Consider the following 18,695-nt stretch of genomic DNA (forward strand, 5'->3'; position numbering starts at 1 on the left):
CATCTCCTTTGGCCGGGATTTCTGTGCTATAATTGTTATATTATATTATTCTGTGCTATAATTACTCCCTGAACACAACTGAAGGATGTGAACAGAGCACTGTATGCAGGACAGGCTGCGTAATTTGTGGGTACCGTGGTAAAAGAAAAACATGAAGCTCCTTATTAAAAAATTAAGAATTCACGACCGCAGCAGGAGAGCATTAAACCAGGCCAAGGCTTTTCTGAGTGCAGGTCCTTGCAGCTACCCAGGCTGCACACTCAAGAAGCCGGTCCTGACTGCACGTTTGTGACTCCTAAACCATTCGGAGCCTTCATCTTGTTTGTCCCACTGTTGATGACAATTGTATGGCATTGACATTTTAAAAACTGGTTTTCCAGTCTATAAATATTTCTTCTATCAGATTTGCAAGGAGAGAATCCTGGCTGAATTCACCATTAATCCACCATACTGTTAAGATTAGAAGAGACTCTGGGTGTTTCTGCCAATTCAGATGCTTAATGTACATGATATGGAAGTAGCACGTTTAAAATGATCACTGTTTTTTTTTGTGTGCACAGCAGAATATAATTCAGGAAAATTATTTTTAGGAACATATTTTCCAGAGCAATTCTAGGATTCCTAGGAGTCATAGTTTGGGCAACTCTCAAAAGTTGAGAGTTTCATTTCCAACTATTAAATTGGGTGACAGTCTAAGGCAATCATCTGGACAGAGTTGTTAGCTTCCATAACTACACTAAACACTACAGAGAGTGGTGTGCTTGAGCTGTGTGTGGAGTCTGTGATGTTTGAAGTTGGACTAGTGAGAACAAACTGTGTGTTGGGTACCTTGTTTTTCTCTACACTTTTCTTCTTTTTTTTCAGTTTTTTTATATTCTGTATTACACCTGGATTGAACGATGATTTATTATTGATTTTTTAGTATATATGGTTGGGGTTTTGCCTTCTCATGATAATTTGAGGTGGTAAAGTGTACATTGTGCTTTTAATTCATCTTCACAAGATGTGAAGAATTTGCAAATAGGCTTTTTCTTGAAAGACTCATGGCTTAATTGGGATTAAATAATTAAAACTTAAATACAATTTTTAAAGATTATTTTGTTTAATATTGGGAATGCTGCTATGCCAAACAATTTTATAAAGCATAGAATTGATACAATCTTAACTCTGTTATTTTAAATTACTTTTAAAATTTAATAAATAGTTGTAAGCCCCCAAAATATATTATTCATAAACTATTCAGAAAATTTATTCTCTCTTTAATATATGAATTAATTTTAATTTCTTTTTCTTTGTAAGATTTTTAAATAATAGTTTTATGTGTAAAATTAATGGCCCAAACTGTTCATTATTGCAGCATCTTACTTTTGCAGTAAAAATTATGTTTTTATATCTCAACATGTAAAACAGATGAGATTTTCTACCCTCAGTTATGTATGAGATATTTGCAACTGGATATGCAGATTTTTTTTTTTTTTAAAGATTTTATTTATTTATTTATTTTCCCCCAAAGCCCCAGTAGATAGTTGTATGTCATAGTTGCACATCCTTTTAGTTGCTGTATGTGGGACGCGGCCTCAGCATGGCCGGAGAAGCGGTGTGTTGGTGCGCGCCCGGGATCCGAACCCGGGCCGCCGGCAGCGGAGCGTACGCACTTAACCGCTAAGCCACGGGGCCGGCCTTGGATATGCAGATATTAACTGTTAGTCCAAATGACCTCCCTTTTTGTTACATTGATTACATATGGTGGTAACCAAAGTGATCACTTGTCGTGCACGAGTGCAGGGACCCCAGAAATGCCAGTGAAGTGGGCATTGGGTTATTTGGCCTTTCAAAGGCTGAGGCCAGATTTGAAGCCAAGGAGCAGATCTTGGCTAAATAATGATGTCGAAGCCACTGAGGTTTTCCTACTTCATCTGAAAAATTTAAGTCTTGATACAATGTTTAGAATGCATTTGGATACAGTGCCACTTTCATTAAGTGCCCTGGCCATGGATAACAATGACTCATCTTTCCATATGAGTTCGGGTTTTCATATCATGTCTTTTACTATTTATGTTTAATGTGTGCTCATTTTTATTTACTTGGTATACCGCTTGGCAGTCTTTCTTCAGCTCATTTCTACCTGGATATTCTTCATATATTTCACTAGGGGACAGTGCCTACATACCCAAACTTCATTTAGCTTCTGCCTTTCTCTACCAGAAGGCTTTACAGTAGAAGCTTTCTGATGGCACTGCTGCCTTTAAGGTCTCCTCATAACAGTCAATTAAAACTGAGTGTTGGGGCCGGCCCCGTGGCTTAGCGGTTAAGTGCACGCACTCCGCTGCTGGCGGCCCGGGTTCGGATCCCGGGCGCGCACCTACGCACCGCTTGTCAGGACATGCTGAGGCCGAGTCCCGCATACAGCAACTAGAAGAATGTGCAACTATGACATACAACTATCTACTGGGGCTTTGGGGGGAAAAATAAATAAATAAAGTTAAAAAAAAAAACAAAACTGAGTGTTGTTGGGGAGAATCCATGAAGTGATTTGTAATTCAGATTTGTCATCAGTTGTATTAGCTCTGCCTTACTACTTGAGCTGTTCATATGTTCTGCACAGAGAGAGGAATGATTCTCTTAGGCCTGTGTGAGGACCCTGTTTCTTTTCCTCAGACCATGAGCCTTGACTCCAAGTTCCAATTAATTAATTAACTAATTAATAATAAAATAAACAGATATGAAACTCCTTCACCCCCAAACTAGAATATTCCTAGCAATTATGTGCTCTCCACTTATCTCATCCCTCTGTCTCCCCATCAGAGGTAATCATGTGATCTTTGTGATTTTCGTTATTTATTTAAAAAGCTTTATCACATACACACACACATATTGATGCCTAAACAACATAATGTTCCATTTTCCTTCAGTTTGAATCTACAAAAAGAAGTATGATATATTGTCTTCTAAGAATTGCTTTTTTGACTCAACGTTATGTTTCTAAGATTTACCATATTGTGACATGTGCTATAGTTCACTCATATACACTGATAAATATTATTTCATTGTGTAAATTTATTACAGCTTATGCACTCATTCTTCTGTTGACTGGGTTGAACGCTTGGGTTGTTTCCATGTTTTTTTCTATTATAAACAGGGCTGCTATGACCATTGTATATTTCTCCAGGGACACATGTAAGAATTTCTCTTGGAATTTTTGTGTTGAAGTTAAGTGAATGTTTAACTTTACAAGATGATGCCAAATTGTTTTCCCAAGTGATTTACCATTTCACACCCCTCCCCTAGTGGTATATAAAAGATCCTATTTATCCAATCCCCTCCAGCACGGTTCAATCAGAATTCTTAATTGTTGCCAATCAAGTAGTGTAAAATAGTACTCATTGTGGTCAGGATTTGCATTTCCCTGACTACTAGTGACCAGTAACTTTTTATAAAAATTAAAATTCAGGAACTTTTACACTTTATTCCAGTCCTAGTTTGGATTCACCTATGCAAATCTTACAGTCCTTTGCATACTGTTCCCTGCATCCTGCTTCCCCAACCACTGATCTTTTTTGTACATCACCTGCCTTGCCTCAAGATGCCCCTTATTTCAAACCATACTCTTTCCTTTTAAGTAAACGCAGTTCCAGACTCACCTTTTCCATGAAACCTGTTCTTGTAAACATCAGTGAACTTGGGTTACTTCATTAACCACTGTGTCCTGTTGCACCTCTCACAGTACTGGTCAGGGTATAAACTGGTGCAAGGCATTTAGCAACATATATTAAGAACCTTAAACTTTGTGTACTTAATTTCTCCTAAACCTTGACTTAGCGCCTGGTTGTGTCTGACGGTCAGGTAAGTTAGAGGGCTGCAGGTTTATTTTCATGGGGACAGGGGAACAATTGAGGAAATCTTGCATATATGCCTCTGAGTGGAGAGAAGGGAGACATAGAGAAGACAGTATGGTTTATGCTTCTCAGCTTAGACTTGGGGACAGGACTGAGAACCCTGGAGAGATAGTGGCTGCAGGCAGAGGTTGAAGCCCTTTCAGAAGGAACTTGGTGAAATCAGAAGGCATGAGGCAGTGGGAGGAGCTGGGCCTGTATCCCACTTCCACATTGAGCCCCTACTTGGAGATACAAGGGAGTCTTCGTGCACTGATTGCCGCGTCTGGCAGTGCCCTGCAGATACCCGGTGGATATTGAGAGGCAGGTAGAGGCGGGGTACAATGGTTGTGACCTCGTTCCAAAACACATGAGAGACTCCTCCTGAGATTCCAAAGCACGCCTGGGGAGAACTACAGGGGGCTGAAGTCTGTCGTCAGGAGTCAGGAGGAGACTAGGGAACTTGGGTATTGTTGTGAACGTGACCTCATTTACAGCTATGGTTTTCTTGTGTCCAGGGACCTTTAGTTTGCATGAGGAAAAATCAAATAGGTAGAGAAAAGGTTTATGCCTAAAAATGTTCACTTTAGTATTTTTATAATTGTAAAAAATGGAAAACAACCAGAGTATTCCCCAATGTTTTGTTACTATATCAGGCATCAAAAAAATATTTATGAAGACCTTATAATGACTTGGGAAAAATCTTGTTATAATGTGAAATGGGAAAAGCAGTATAATATCAACCATGTCAAAAATACGTAGGAAAAAAGATTGAGAAGATACATACCAAATGGTAGTTATCCCTAGGTCCTGGGATTATGAGTAATTTATATTTTCTTCATTATACGTTTTTGCATTTTCCAAATTTTCTTCATAAGTTTGAATTATTTGAAAAATAACAATCTTAAAAATTGTAACACAAATCTTAAAAATATATATATATTTTTTTCTTGGAGGCTATTTTTATGTGTGTAAGGGGACTGTCTTCACCAGGAACAGCAGTGATTGCTCTTTCCAGCTGCCACGGTAATTCTCCAGAATACGCAGTTCAGTGGGACACATTTGGATGCTCCTACTTGAATTAAAATTAATATCTAGGTGGAAGAATTACAGGCTTCAGGTTTGGAAGGGAAATGAAAGATCTCACCCCCCATTTACTGTTCAGTTCCTTCCTTCAGGGGCTGGCCCAGCCTCTGCTTGAACACTTCCTTGAGGGACAAATTACAGCTCCTGAAGCTGGCTCACTGGCTGTGAGCAAGTCCTCATTTTCAAGTGAAATCCGTTTGTTGGTAGTTTTCACACATTAGGTAGTTTGATCCCCCGACCCCAAGGCCCAAAGACAAGAAGTCTCTGTCTATGTCTCTTCCATATTGTGGCCTTTTAGTTATTTGAGGACACCTGTTTTATTCCCTGTAAGTCCTCAGTCGTTCATTCAATGGTTATTTGTTGAATGCCCACTATACACTGTGTCGCGGAAGCAGTTGAAAACATGCAGTCCTCGCCTTCCAGGTGTTCACAGTTTAGGGTCTCAGGGCAGAGGCTGAGACTCTGAGATGTGCATGCGGGAGGTTCATTGGGGAGCACCCCTGGGAACAACACCTGGAAGGGGTGACAAAGCAGGGATGGGCAGAGGGAGGAGCTGAACTGCCAAACAGTTGCAGCAGAGGCCTCAGCTCATCCTGAGGGGAGCTCTGGGGCTGGATGACCCTTCAGAGCTATTTCACCTTGAGGCAAGGAGGTAAGGCCTTTATGCCCCCTCACTTGCCAGTCACTGGACAGAGATTGGGCCAGCTTTCTTCTCTGGGGTAAATTCCTGGGGAGGGACTCAGTTGGGAGCTGTTAGCCTGGGGTGTGGCGTCTGTCCTGCAGGAGGGGTCCGCCACAGTGGAGAGGCAGTTTTTCCCCACGTGAGAGCACAGTCAGTTATTTGAGTAACTCTGTGTACAAAGTATGTGGGAGCATAGCAACACCCAGGCCTGCCTGAGGAGCCAGGACAGGCTTCCTGGGAAGTCAAGGGCATGGAGAGCAAGGAGAGTGCTGTGAGCCGCCTTTAGGCAGCAGAATTGACAGCCCCCAGTGATTGTTCGGGCCTGGGTGTGAGGAACAAGGAAATACCCAGGTTTCTGGCCTGGACCCTGTGGGTGAATGTCGTGCCAGATAGAGAACCTGGGGGGAGAGTATATGGCAGTCCACTCTGATAAAGAAAAAAGTGGAAACGTGGGACAAAGGGTAGGGGTGTCTAGCCTCGGTGTCATTTCTGGCCCTGGAGCTTCATAAGCCAGTCTCCCCATTTATCTCCCTCCAAGACTTGGCTCTTTGGAATCAACTTATCACGTGAATATGCTTTCTCCCTTCTCTTCTCCTTACCTGCCTGCGGTGTGTTTTCACAGAGGTCGCACCAAGGCTGGCCCATGTGAGCTCTTCCAGGAAGTGAGGCTGTGCCGTCCTGAAGATGGGCCGGGCAGCTGGCGGCCTGGAGATTTTGGAATGATCACTAATGGGCAAGGAGTTTGAGTTCCTGAGGATATTTGCCGGTCAGTCCTGGCTGAGTCTCAGCATTTCTCGGCAGAACCCATTGAGAAGAAGGAAGAAGACAACAACATGAGGAAGAAGAGGGAGCAGCCAAGAGAACGGTTCCATGCCTGGGACTGCCCTCACGGTCATTAGATCCCTCCTGTTTTTTTCTGTTTGACCACGTAGAAATGCTTTACTTACCCGCTGTACTCTGAAACAGTAGAGCTTTGTGGCTGACGACTCCTCATCTCTTGTGCCTCCATTTCTGCATCTGTAAAATGGGAATAATCATAGTAGTGAGTGCATAGGGTTGTTGGGAGGAATAAATGAGATAATCTGTGGGAACTACTTTAAACCAACGCTTGGCATATAGGGACACTCAGCATTAGTTCCCGTTTTAGTGCCTGTGTGCTTCTGTGTCTAGAGGCAAAGTGCTTCTGCTGATTCGAGAGTGGAAATCTGTGATTACCTGCTACCCTTAGATTTTTCTGTTCCTGTTGCCCTGTCTCATATACACCAAAAGCCTTTCCCCAGGAACTCTGAGATTAGTGGTACTCCCTCCTTCTTAAATTACTCACCTTGTGGGGCCTGCTGAGCCCAGGCTTGGGTTGGGAAAGGACAGGTTGGTTGCTAGTGAGTCAGAGAATTACTATCTTTTGGTTTTCTCATGTCCTCATAAGTTTCCTCTGGCTTCCAGCCTCTTGAGGTGGGTTTAAATTAGTGGATCTCCCTAAAAGCTTTCGTCTGATTTTCTCCAACCATGTGGTGGGGCCTGGGGAGGGTCCTTACCACGGGAGTCGCAGATGGACTAGCTGGGAAATTACCCTTATCCCTCAGCCCCATAGACGCCCATTCTGACTCAGCTCTGAAAGGAGCAATTTGAATGAGAGGAATTCACAGTTCTCCCAGTTATGCTTTCTGTCATGTTTTTTTCTTTTCCTTTGCTCTTAAAACAATTGCTTGTACTACTCATTTGACAATGGGTAATATACTTTCTTGTGACATCTCTTGTTTCCTAATAGACTGTTAAAACTTTTACTGCCATTTTGCTTTTCAGAAGTTCATGTTTTATCTCTCCTGTCCGATTTGTTTGCAAGCTCCTTAATGAATTCTTTGTGCCTCTTTACAGGATTTCATGTCCTTAGTAGAGTCTAGGAAAACATTTGATTTTTGTTAAATCCCTTAGCTGGGCCTTGCCCTCAGTATTGTTTTCTCTTTTCTTTATAGGCCTAGTTGGTTTACACAACATTGGACAGACCTGCTGCCTTAACTCCCTGATTCAGGTATTGATTATGAACGTGGGCTTCACCAAGATACTGAAGAGGTAAGACTGTTATGCATGCTGATTAACATGTATATTATTTTACATTTTCACATATTCAGTTATTTACAGGGACTTGGAGTTTTAGAAACCTTCTTTCAAAAGTTTCCAGAGAAAAGATCTTGTTCTCCACAATTTGGACTACACATTATTTTATAATCACCTAAGAAGTTTTAAAAAAATATAAATGCCTTGTCCCACTCTCAGGTGTTTGGTTTCCGTTGGTCTAGGGTGGGGCCCAGGCATTGGTACTTTTAAAAAGACTTGGCAGGTGATTTTATTTATTAATTTTTTTTCTTTTTAATTTTTTGTTTATTGCAGTAACATTGGTTTATAACATTGTAAAAATTTCAGGTGTACATCATTATACTTCTATTTCTGCATAGATTACATCATGTTCACCGCCAAAATACTAATTACAACCCATCACCACACACTTGTGCTGAATTATCCTTTTCACCCTCCTCCCTACCCCCCTCCCCTCTGGTAACCACCAATCCAATCTCTGTCCCTATGTGTTTATTTATTGTTGTTATTATCTACTACTTAATGAAGGAAATCATACGGTATTTGACCTTCTCCCTCTGACTTATTTCACTTTGCATTATACCCTCAATGTCCATTCACCAGGTGATTTTAAAATGCAGCCAGGATTGTCAGCTACTGACTTGGTTAAAAGGAGGTTGGAACTAGACCAGTGTCAAATGAGGAGTAAATCAATGGCTAGGTCCACAAGTGTCTCCATTTTTTCGCAAACAAAACACACACACACACACACGTACTTTATATATATACACACACACGTATATACTTTATCACACATTCTTTTCTGCCCTGTGCTTTCTCCTGTTTCCCTTCCATTGGCATGAGCAATTGAGAGATGCCTAGAATTAAATAAATCATTATCAAGATACACTGACATGGCTTCGTGTTGCTCTTTCTTCCCAGGACCTAGATCAGTGTTTGTGTTTTCAGTGTGGAGTGCTTCAGGCTGGCCATTTTGCCATGGACCCAGCACCTGCTACATCTGTCCTTAATTTAGTCATTGTTGGGCAGGGTAGGGAGGGGATGAGGCAGCAGTTGTGCTGATTCCCTTCTTGAGAGAGTGCTCTCTATAGCCAATTTGCAAACATGGTGGTTCTCAACCTTATCTGTATATTTAAATCATCTGGGAAACGTAAAAATTTTGGTAACTGGGCCCCTCCTCCAGAATCTGACTTAGTCTGCAGACATGGAGACTGGCCTAGACATGGGGATTTGTGAGCATTCCCCCAAGTGATTCCAGTATGCACCTAGCATTGAGAACCGTGGGGTATGGAGGTTCATGGTGGTTCTGATTTGGCAGGATAACAGTGCCAAGGGGAGTGGAGGAGCAGAGGAGAAGTGTCCCCTTCCAGCTGCTCCTGCTGCTGGAGAAGATGCAGGACGGACGGCAGAAAGCAATACGGCCCATGGAGCTCGCCTGTTGTCTCCAGAAGTACAACGTACCACGTAAGACGGTCCTCCCAGCTCTGGCTCCGGGCCTAGGCTCTGAGGAGGGTGGGAGCTCGGGAGAGGGGGAGGGACAGGGACTGATGGTCATGAGCGAACCAGGAGGAAGTTAGGCAGATGGTGGACCCTTTGTATTGGAGGCATCGTGTAGGTCTGAAATGTTTTAAAGAGCCTGCGTTTTTACAGGTGCAGAATTGGCATTATTTATGCATATGTTACTTTCACACTCACTCTTTTTCTGCCTCTCAGTAGAGTAAGGCTAATAGTCTCCTCAAAGCTGATTCAGCTGCAGGTAAAGAATCTGAGGAAAACAGAGTAAAGGATTAATAAGGAGAAACCATGTTCTACAAAAGAAAACTTATTAATAGGTTAGTTTTTTAAAAAACAGTTTTGAGATGTATATCACATACTATAAAATTCACCCATTGAAAAATGTGCAGTTGAGGTTTTTAGTATATTCACAGAGTTGTGCAATCATCATCACAATCTAATTTTAGAACATTTTCACTACCCCCCAAAGAAACTCCATACCCGTTCATAGTCACTTACCATGCTTCTAGATTTTATGCTTTTAGTCTTACATTTAGATCTGTGTTTCATTTCAAGGTAATTTTTGTGAATAGTGTGAGGTAGGCTTCCTGCTTCATTCTTTTGCATGTGGTCCTCCAATTGTTCAGCACCATTTGTTGAAAAGACTGTTCTTTCCTCATTGAAGTGTTTTGGTGCTCTTGTTGAAAATCAGTCGACCATAAAAGTACGTGTTTATTTCTGGACTCTAATTCTGTTTCATTGATCTATCCTTATTCATTGTCTATCCTTAAGCCAGTACCACACTGTCTTGATTACTGTAGCTTTGTAGAAAGTTTTGATATTGGAAAGCGTGAGTCCTCCAATTTTGTTCTTTTTCAATATTGTTTTGGCTATTTGGGGTCCCTTGCATTTCCATACAAATTTTAGGATCACCTTGTCAATTTCTGCAAAAAAGCTAGCTGGGATTTTGATAGGGATTGCATTGAATCTGTGTATTAATTTGGGGAGTATTGCCAGCTTAAGAATCTTAAGTCTTCAGAACCATAAGTATGGAATGCCTTTCGATTTATTTAGGTCTTTTTAAATTTCTTTCAAAGATGGTTTGTAGTTTCAGTGTACAAGTCTTGCACTTTTTCTGCTAAATTTAATAAGTGTTTTTTGATACTATTGTAAATGGAATTCTTTTCTTAATTTCATTTTTGGATTATTCATTGCTAGTTTATAAAAATACATGTGGTTTTTGTATATTGATCTTATATCCACAACCTCCCTGAACTAATTTATTAGTTCTAATACGTTTTTATTAGATTCCTTAGGAATTCCTAGGTACAAGATCATGTCATCTGCAAATAGGGAGACTTTTACCTCTTCCTTTCCAGTCTGGATGCCTTTTATTTCCTTTTCGTGGCTAATTGTTCTGGCTAGAATCTCCAGTATGCTGTTGAATAGAAGTAGCAAGAACAGATATCCTTGTCTTGTTCCTGATCCTAAGGAAGAGCATTGAGTGTTTCATAAATACATGTGATGTCAACTTGTTTTTTCATAGGTGGCCTTTATCAAGTTGAGGAAATTCCATTCTAGTCCTATTTTGCTGAGTGTTTTTCTTAGGAAAGAGTGTTTTGTCAAATGCTTTTCTGTATCAATTGAGATGATCATGTGCCTTTTGTCCTTTATTAATATGTTGTGTTACATTGATTTTTTTATTGAGATAACATTGGTTTGTAACATTATATAAATTTCAGGTGTACATCATTATATTTTGACTTCTGTGTAGACTACATCATGTTCACCACCAAAAGTATAGTTTCCATCTATCACCATATGGATGTCCCCCTTTACCTCTTTTGCCCTCCTCCCACTCCTCTTCTCCTCTGGTAACCACCAATCTATTCTCTGTCTCTGTGTGTTTGTTTGTTTGTTATTTTTTTTAATCTTCCATATATGAGTGAAATCATACTATATTTGTTTTTCTCCATCTGACTTATTTTGCTTAGCGTAATAACAAGGTCCATTCATGTTATTGCAGATGGCAAGATCTCATCTTTTTTATGGCTGCGTAGTATTCCATCGTGTGTGTGTTTGTGTGTGTGTGTGTGTGTGTGTGTGTGTGTGTGTATGTATGTATGTATGGGTATATATGTATACCCGTTCATCTGTTGAAGGGCACTTAGGCTGTTTGCAAGTCTTGACTACTGTAAATAATACTGCAGTGAACATAGAGGTGCATATATCTTCTTCAATTAGTGTTTTCATGTTCTTTGGATAAATACCCAAAAGTGGAATACCTGGATCATATAGTAGTTCTATTTTTAATTTTTGGAGGAAACTTCGTACTCTTTTCCATAGTGGCTGCACGAACTTACATTCCCATCAGCAGTATACGAGGGTTCCCTTTTCTACACATCTGCTCCAACACTTGTTACTTCTTGTCCTTTTAATAGTAGCCATTCTGACGAGCATGAAGTGATCTCTCATTGTAGTTTTGATTTGCATTTCCCTAATGATTAGTGATGTTGAACATCTTTTCATGTGCCTGTGGCCATCTATATATCTTCTTTGGAAAAATGTCTGTTCAGATCCTCTGCCCATTTTTTAATGGTTTCATTTTTTTGTTGTTGTTAGTGAATTGTATGAGTTCCTTATATATTTTGGATATTAACTCCTTATTGGATATATGATTTGCAAATATCTTCTGCCAATCAATAGGTTGTCTTTTCATCTTGTTGATGGTTTGCTTTGCAACGCAGAAGGTTTTTAGTCTAATGTAGTCCTATTTGTTTATTTTTGCTTTTGTTTTCCTTGCCTGAATAGACAATGTATTTGAAAAGATACTGCTAAGACTGATGTTAAAGAGCGTACTATCTGTGTTTTCTTCTAGAAGTTTTAGGGTTTCAGGTCTTACATTCAAGTCTTTAATTCATTTTGAGTTAATTTTTGTGTACAGTGTAAGATAATGGTCTACCTTCATTCTTTTGTGTGTGGTTGTCCAGTTTTCCCAGCACCATTTATTGAAGAGACTTTCCTTTCTCCATTGTATGAACAGGCTTCTTTGTTGAAAACTAGCTGTCCATAGATGTATAGGTTTATTTCTGGGCTCTCAATTCTATTCCATTGATCTGTGTGTCTGTTTTTCTGCCAGTACCATGCTGTTTTGATTACTACAGCTTTGTAGTATACTTTGAAATCTGGGAGTGTGATACGTCCAGCTTTGTTCTTTTTCTTCAGAATTGCTTTGGCTATTCAGGGCCTTTTGTTGTTTCATATAAATTTTAGATTCTTTGTTCTATTTCCATGGAAAATGTCATTGGGATTTTGATAGAGAGTGCATTGAAACTGTAGATTGCTTCAGGTAACATAGTGATTTTAACTATGTTAATTTTTTTTTTTGTGAGGAGGACTAGCCCTGAGCTAACGTGCGATGCCAATCCTTCTCTTTTTTGCCGAGGAAGACTGGCCCTGGGCTAACATCCGTGCCCATCTTCCTCTACTTTATATGGGACACTGCCACAGCATGGCTTGACAACCAGCGCGTTGGCGCATGCCCGGGATCCAAACTGGCGAACCCTGGGCTGCCGCAGCAGAGTGCGTGCGCATAACCGCTTGCGCCGCCAGGCCAGCCCCTGTTAATTTTTTTAATCCATGAGCAGGGAATACCTTTCCATTTCCTCTGTCTTCTTTCATTTCTTTCAACAATGTCTTATAGTTTTCAGTGTATGCATCTTTCACCTCCTTGGTTAAATTTATTCCTAGGTATTTTATTCTTTTTGTTGCGATTGTAAATGGGGTTGTATTCTTGATTTTTCTTTCTGCTAGTTCATTATTAGTGTATATAATTGCAACTGATTTTTGTATGTTGATTTTGTACCCTGCAACTTTACTGTATTTGTTTACTATTTCTAATAGTGTTTTGGTGGATTCTTTAGGGTTTTCTATATATAAAATCATGTCATCTGCCAATAGTGACAGTTTTACTTCTTCCTTTCCAATTTGGATACCTGTTGTTTCTTTTTCTTGCCTAATTGCTCTGGCTAGGACTTCCAATACTATGTTGAATAAGAGTGGTGAGAGCGGGCATCCTTGTCTTGTTCCTGTTTTTAGGGGGAATGCTTTCCATTTTTCACTACTGAGTATGACGTTAGCTGTGGGTGTGTCATATATGGCCTTTATTATGTTGAAGTACTTTCCTTCTATGCCCATTTTATTGAGAGTTCTTATCATAAATGATGCTCAGTCTTGTCAAATGCTTTCTCTGCATCTGTTGAGATGATCATGTGATTTTTATTCTCATTTTGTTAATGTGGCATATTAGATTGATTTGCAGATGTTTAACCATCCTTGCATCCCTGGAATAAATCCCATTTGATTGTGGCATATGATCCTTTTAATGTATTGTTGTATTCAATTTGCTAATATTTTGTTGAGGATTTTTGCATCTGTGTTCATCAGTGACATTGGCTTGTAAGTTTCTTTTTTTGCATTTTTCTTGTCTGGTTTTGGTATCAAGGTAATGTTAGTCTCATGAGTTAGGAAGTGTTTCCTCCTTTTCCGTTTTTTGGAAGAGTTTGAGAAGGATAGGTATTAAGTCTTCTTTTAGTGTTTGGTAGAATTCACCAGGGAAGCCATCTGGTCCTGGACTTTTGTTTTTTGGGAGGTTTTTGATTACTGATTCAGTCTCCTTACCAGTGATTGGTCTATTCAAATTGTTTCTTCTCAGTTCAGTTTTGGAAGATTGTATGATTCTAAGTTATCCATTTCTTCTAGGTTATTCAATTTGTTGGCATATACCTTTTCATAGTATTCTTCTTGAATCCTCTGTATTTCTGTGGTATCCATTGTAAATTCTCCTCTTTTATTTCTGATTTTATTTCTTTGAGGCTTTTCTCTTTTTTCTTAGTGAGTATAGGCACAAGTTTGTCACTTTTGATTATCTTTTCAAAGACTCACCTTGTAGTTCGTTGATCCTTTCTATTATTTTTTTAGTCTCTTTTTCATTTATTTCTGCTCCACTTTTTATTATGTCCTTCCTTCTACTGACTTGGGGCTTTGTTTGTTCTTCTTTTACTAGTTCCTTTAGGTGTAATGTTTGATTGTTTATTTGGGATTTTTCTTGTTTGTTACGGTGGGCCTGTATTGCTATAAAGGTCCCTCTTAGTACTGCTTTCGCTGCGTCTCATAAGAGTTGGTATGCTGTGTTTTCATTTTCATTTGTCTCCAGGTATTTTTTTATTTCTCCCTGTGATTTCTTCATTGATCCAGTGGTTGTTCAGAAGCGTATTGTTTAGCCGCCACATATTTGTGACTTTTCCAGCTTTCTTCTTGTAGTTGATTTCTAGTTTCATAGCATTGTGGTTGGAAAAGATGCTTGATATGATTTTGGTCTTCTTAAATTTAATGAGACTTGTTTTGTTTCCCACCATATGGTCTATCTTTGAGAATGTTCCATGTGCACTTGAGAAGATTGTGCATTCTGCTGCTTTTGGATGCAGTGGTCTATATATATATATATATATATATGTTTAGCCCATCTGGTCTAGTGTTTCATTTAAGACCAGTCTTTCCATATTGACTTTCTGTCTAGATGTTCTATCCATTGATGTAAGTAGGGTATTAAAATCCCATACTAATATTGTGTTGCTGTCAATTTCTCCCTTTAGGTCTGTTAATAATTGCTTTATATACTTTGATGCTCCTATGTTAGGTGCGTATATATTAATAAATGTTATATCTTCTTGATCAATTGTCCCCTTTATTATTACGTAATGTCCATCTTTGTCTCTTATTTTTTTTGGCTTGAAGTCTATTTTGTCTAAGTATGGCAACACCTGCTTTCTTTTGTTTGCCATTTGCATGGAGTATCATCTTCCATCTTTTGACTTTGAGCCTATGTTTGTATTTAGAGCTGAGTTGTGTCTCCTGGAGGCAGCATATCATTGGGTCTTATTTTTAAGCCATCCAGCCATTCTCTGTCTTTTGATTGGTGAATTCAATCCATTTAAATTTAGGGTGATTATTGATATATGAGGGCTTAATACTGCCATTTTATCTTATGTTTTCTGTTTGCGCTATATTTCCGTTGTTTCCCTTTCCTTGTGTTTCTGTCTGCCATTTCAGTTTGGTGGTTTTCTGTGATGCATTTCTCAGTTTTCTTTTTGTTTATGTTTTGTGACTCTGCTCTGAATTTTTTTTTCGTGGTTACCATGAAGTTTGTGTAAAAGATCTCATAGATAAGACAGTGCTTTTTCTGCTGATAGCATCTTATCTCCATTAGCCTATGCAGGTTCCATCCTTTTCCTCTTCCCTTTCTATGTTTTTTGGGTTGCAAATTATCAAACTGAAGTGCTTATAGTTCTTTTTAATGCTTTCTTTCCCTTTAACCTTTATGTTTTAATTAAGTGTTTACTAACCTTTTCTGATATAGAGTTGCAATTTTCTGATTCTTCCTTGCTCAAAGTTTTGTATACCTTTGCCTTTTCATTTCAGGTAGGGGGGCTCCTTTCAACATCTCTTGTAAGGCAGATCTAGTGGCAATGAACTCCCTCAGCTTTTGTTCGTCTGGGAAAGCCTTTATTTCTCCTTCATATCTGAAGGATGGGTCACTTTGATGGATAGAGTATTCTTGGCTGACCGTTTTTATCTTTCATACTGTTCATCTTGGTGAGGAAGATTGACCCTGAGCTAACATCTGTTGCCAATCATCCTCTTTTTGCTGAGGAAGATTGGCCCTGGGCTAACATCTGTGCCCATCTTCCTCTACTTTATATGTGGGATGCTTGCCACCACATGGCTTGATAAGCGGTGTATAGGTCTGCGCCTGGGATCTGAACCTGCAAACCCTGGGCCACTGAAGTGGAGGGTGTGAACTTAACTGCTACACCAGTGGGCCAGCCCTTATCTTTCAATATTTTGAATCTAACATTCCACTCTCTCCTAGGCTATAGAGTGTCTGCTGATAACCTAATGGAGGTTCCTTGTAGGTTATTGTTTTATTTCCCCCCAGCTGCCTTTAATATTCTTTCTTTGTCCTTAACTTTTTTTTTTTTTTGCAAGGAAGATCAGCCCTGAGCTAACATCTGCCAATCTTCCTCTTTTTTTGCTGAGGAAGACTGGCCCTGGGCTAATATCCATGCCTGTCTTCCTCCACTTTATATGGGACGCCATGGGATGCCGCCACAGCATGGCCTGCCAAGCAGTGCGTTGGTGTGCGCCTGGGATCTGAACCAGCGAACCCTGGGCCGCTGCAGCGGAGCACGTGCACTTCACTGCTTGCGCCACTGGGCTGGCCCCAGCTTTGTCCTTAACTTTTGACAGTGTTATTTTCATGTGTGTTAGAGAAGGTCTTTTTGTGTTGAGATAATTGGGTGTTCTGTTATCTTCATGGATTTGTTCCTTCCCCAGATTTGGGAAGTTCTCAGCTATTATTTCTTTAAATAAGCTCTCCTCTCCCTTTTTTCTTTCTTCTTCTTCTGGGATACCCGTTTTCCTTATGTTGCCCTTTCTAATGGAGTCTTACAATTCCCTTAAAATTTCTACATTTTAAAATTTTAGTTCTCTCTCCTGTTTGAGCTTTGAGTTTTCTGTCTTTGAGCTTGCTAATTTTCTCTTCCATATGGTCTGCTTTATTTCCAGTGCTTTCTAATGCATTCTTCATCTCATTTATTGAGTTCTTCAGTTCCAGAATTTCTGTTTGGTTCTTTTTTTAGAATTTCTAATCTCTTTGGTGAAGTACTCCTTCTGTTCATTAATTTTATTCCTGAGCTCAGTGCACTATCTTTCTGAGTTTTCCTGTAGCTTGTTCAGTTTCTTCATGACAGCTGTTTTGATTTCTTTATCAATTATATCACAATCTTCCATGACTTCATGTTTGGTTTTTGGAGAGTTGTTTTCTTTTTCTGATGGCATGTTACTGAGGCTTTTCATGGTACTTGATGAGTTACTCTTCTGCTGGTGCCTTTGTCATAGCCAACCCCATTCTTATTTAGAGATAGCTTTGTTTTGATTCTAACTATTCAACTGATTGGAGATTAGAGGACTTTCTTTTGTTTTTCAGTAGGTGGCGTTGTAGCACCAGTATTTGATTTCTCTTGCCTGAGCTGCCTGTGGCTATATTTGAGGGTCCCTCTTTCCACCCTCTCCTACCTCTGTTAGGAATGTCTCCAGTACTTTTGTTGTTGCAACCTGTGCCTCTAGGGATCACTGATGCCTTGCTGTTGCCAGTGTCGCTGCAGTTTCTGTCTTTGTGGCCAGGGGTACAGGGATGGCTGATGCTTCCACCCATCCAGGATTACCTGGGTCAGAAGCACTGCTGCCTTGGTAGGGGGAGAGGGAAGGTGGGGAGGGAGCTGAGGTTGTGGGGCCCTGCCTCTGCTGTTGTCCATATTCTTGTGGCTGAGGTGCCACTGCAGTTGGGAGGCTGGAGTAGTGTGTGTGCCTCTGCTGCTGCTACCAGGCTCTGAGCCGTGGCCAAGGGCTTGGGACTGTGGGGCTTTGCCTCCGCTGCTGCTTTGCTCCCTGTGGCTGCAAGCACTGTCATGGCTGGGAGGCTGAAGTTATGCATGTGCCTCCATGGCTGCCCACCAGGATCTCTGGGGCTCGGTGGCCAGGATCCTGGGCACTGCCTCTGCTGTTCCCCTAGTTCACGTCCTCTATGTGCTCCAATCCACCCCCCTTCATATATACTGATGTGTGGATCCCTCTGGTGTCCTGATGTGTTGGGCACTGTAGCCTTTGTTGAGTTATGGATGTTTAGTCACAGTAGATTGAAGGGGAGAGACAAAGGGATTGTCTCATACTGCCGTGATGATGATGTCTCCTCCTATATGTCTGTCTTTATGCCAGTACCACACTGTTTTGATTACTGTAGCTTTGTAGTAAGTTTTGAAATCAGGAAGTGAGTCCCCCAGTTTTGTTCTCCTTTTTCAGAATTGTTTTGGCTATTCGGGGTGCCTTGAAATTCCATATGAATTTTAGGATGAGTTTTTCTAATTCTGCAAAGACCTTATTGGGATTTTGATAGGGACTGCACTGAATCTCTAGGTTGCTTTGGGTAGTACTGACATTTAAACAATATTAGGTCTTCCAATCTATGAATATGGGATGTGTTTGCATTTATTTATGTTGTCTTTAATTCTTTCAGCAATGTTTTGTAGTTTTTTTTTGTGTGTGTGAGAAAGATTAGTCCTGAGCTAACATCTGTTGCCAGTCTTCCTCTTTTCGCTGAGGAAGATTGGCCTTGAGCTAACATTTGTGCCCATCTTCCTCTACTTTATGTGTGGGACGCCACCACAGCATGGCTTGATGAGCAGTGCATAGGTCTGTGCCCAGGATCTGAACCTGCAAACCCTGGGCTGCCAAAGCAGAGTGTGTGAACTTAATCACTATGCCACTGGGCCAGCCCCAATGTTTTGTAGTTTTCATTGTACAAGTCTTTCACCACCTGGGTTAGGTTAATTCCCAAGTATTTCATTCTT

General features: G+C 40.3%; 1 protein-coding gene across 2 annotated transcripts in view; it reads left to right on the forward strand.

Annotated features, from left to right (window-relative positions):
• Window positions 1–6,259: 6,259 nt before the first annotated feature.
• USP18 (ubiquitin specific peptidase 18) overlaps window positions 6,260–18,695 on the forward strand; it is a 38,470-nt gene continuing 26,034 nt past the window's right edge. For both annotated transcript variants that reach the window (XM_058559184.1, XM_058559183.1), the window contains exons 1-3: window positions 6,260–6,531; window positions 7,614–7,710; window positions 9,053–9,198. In XM_058559184.1, coding sequence (XP_058415167.1) covers window positions 6,474–6,531; window positions 7,614–7,710; window positions 9,053–9,198 — 301 coding nt within the window. In that variant the 5' untranslated portion in view covers window positions 6,260–6,473. The remainder of the gene's footprint in view (window positions 6,532–7,613; window positions 7,711–9,052; window positions 9,199–18,695) is intronic.

This window comes from Diceros bicornis, chromosome 17 (assembly GCF_020826845.1).
Source record: "Diceros bicornis minor isolate mBicDic1 chromosome 17, mDicBic1.mat.cur, whole genome shotgun sequence".
Taxonomy (NCBI): Eukaryota; Metazoa; Chordata; class Mammalia; order Perissodactyla; family Rhinocerotidae; genus Diceros; species Diceros bicornis.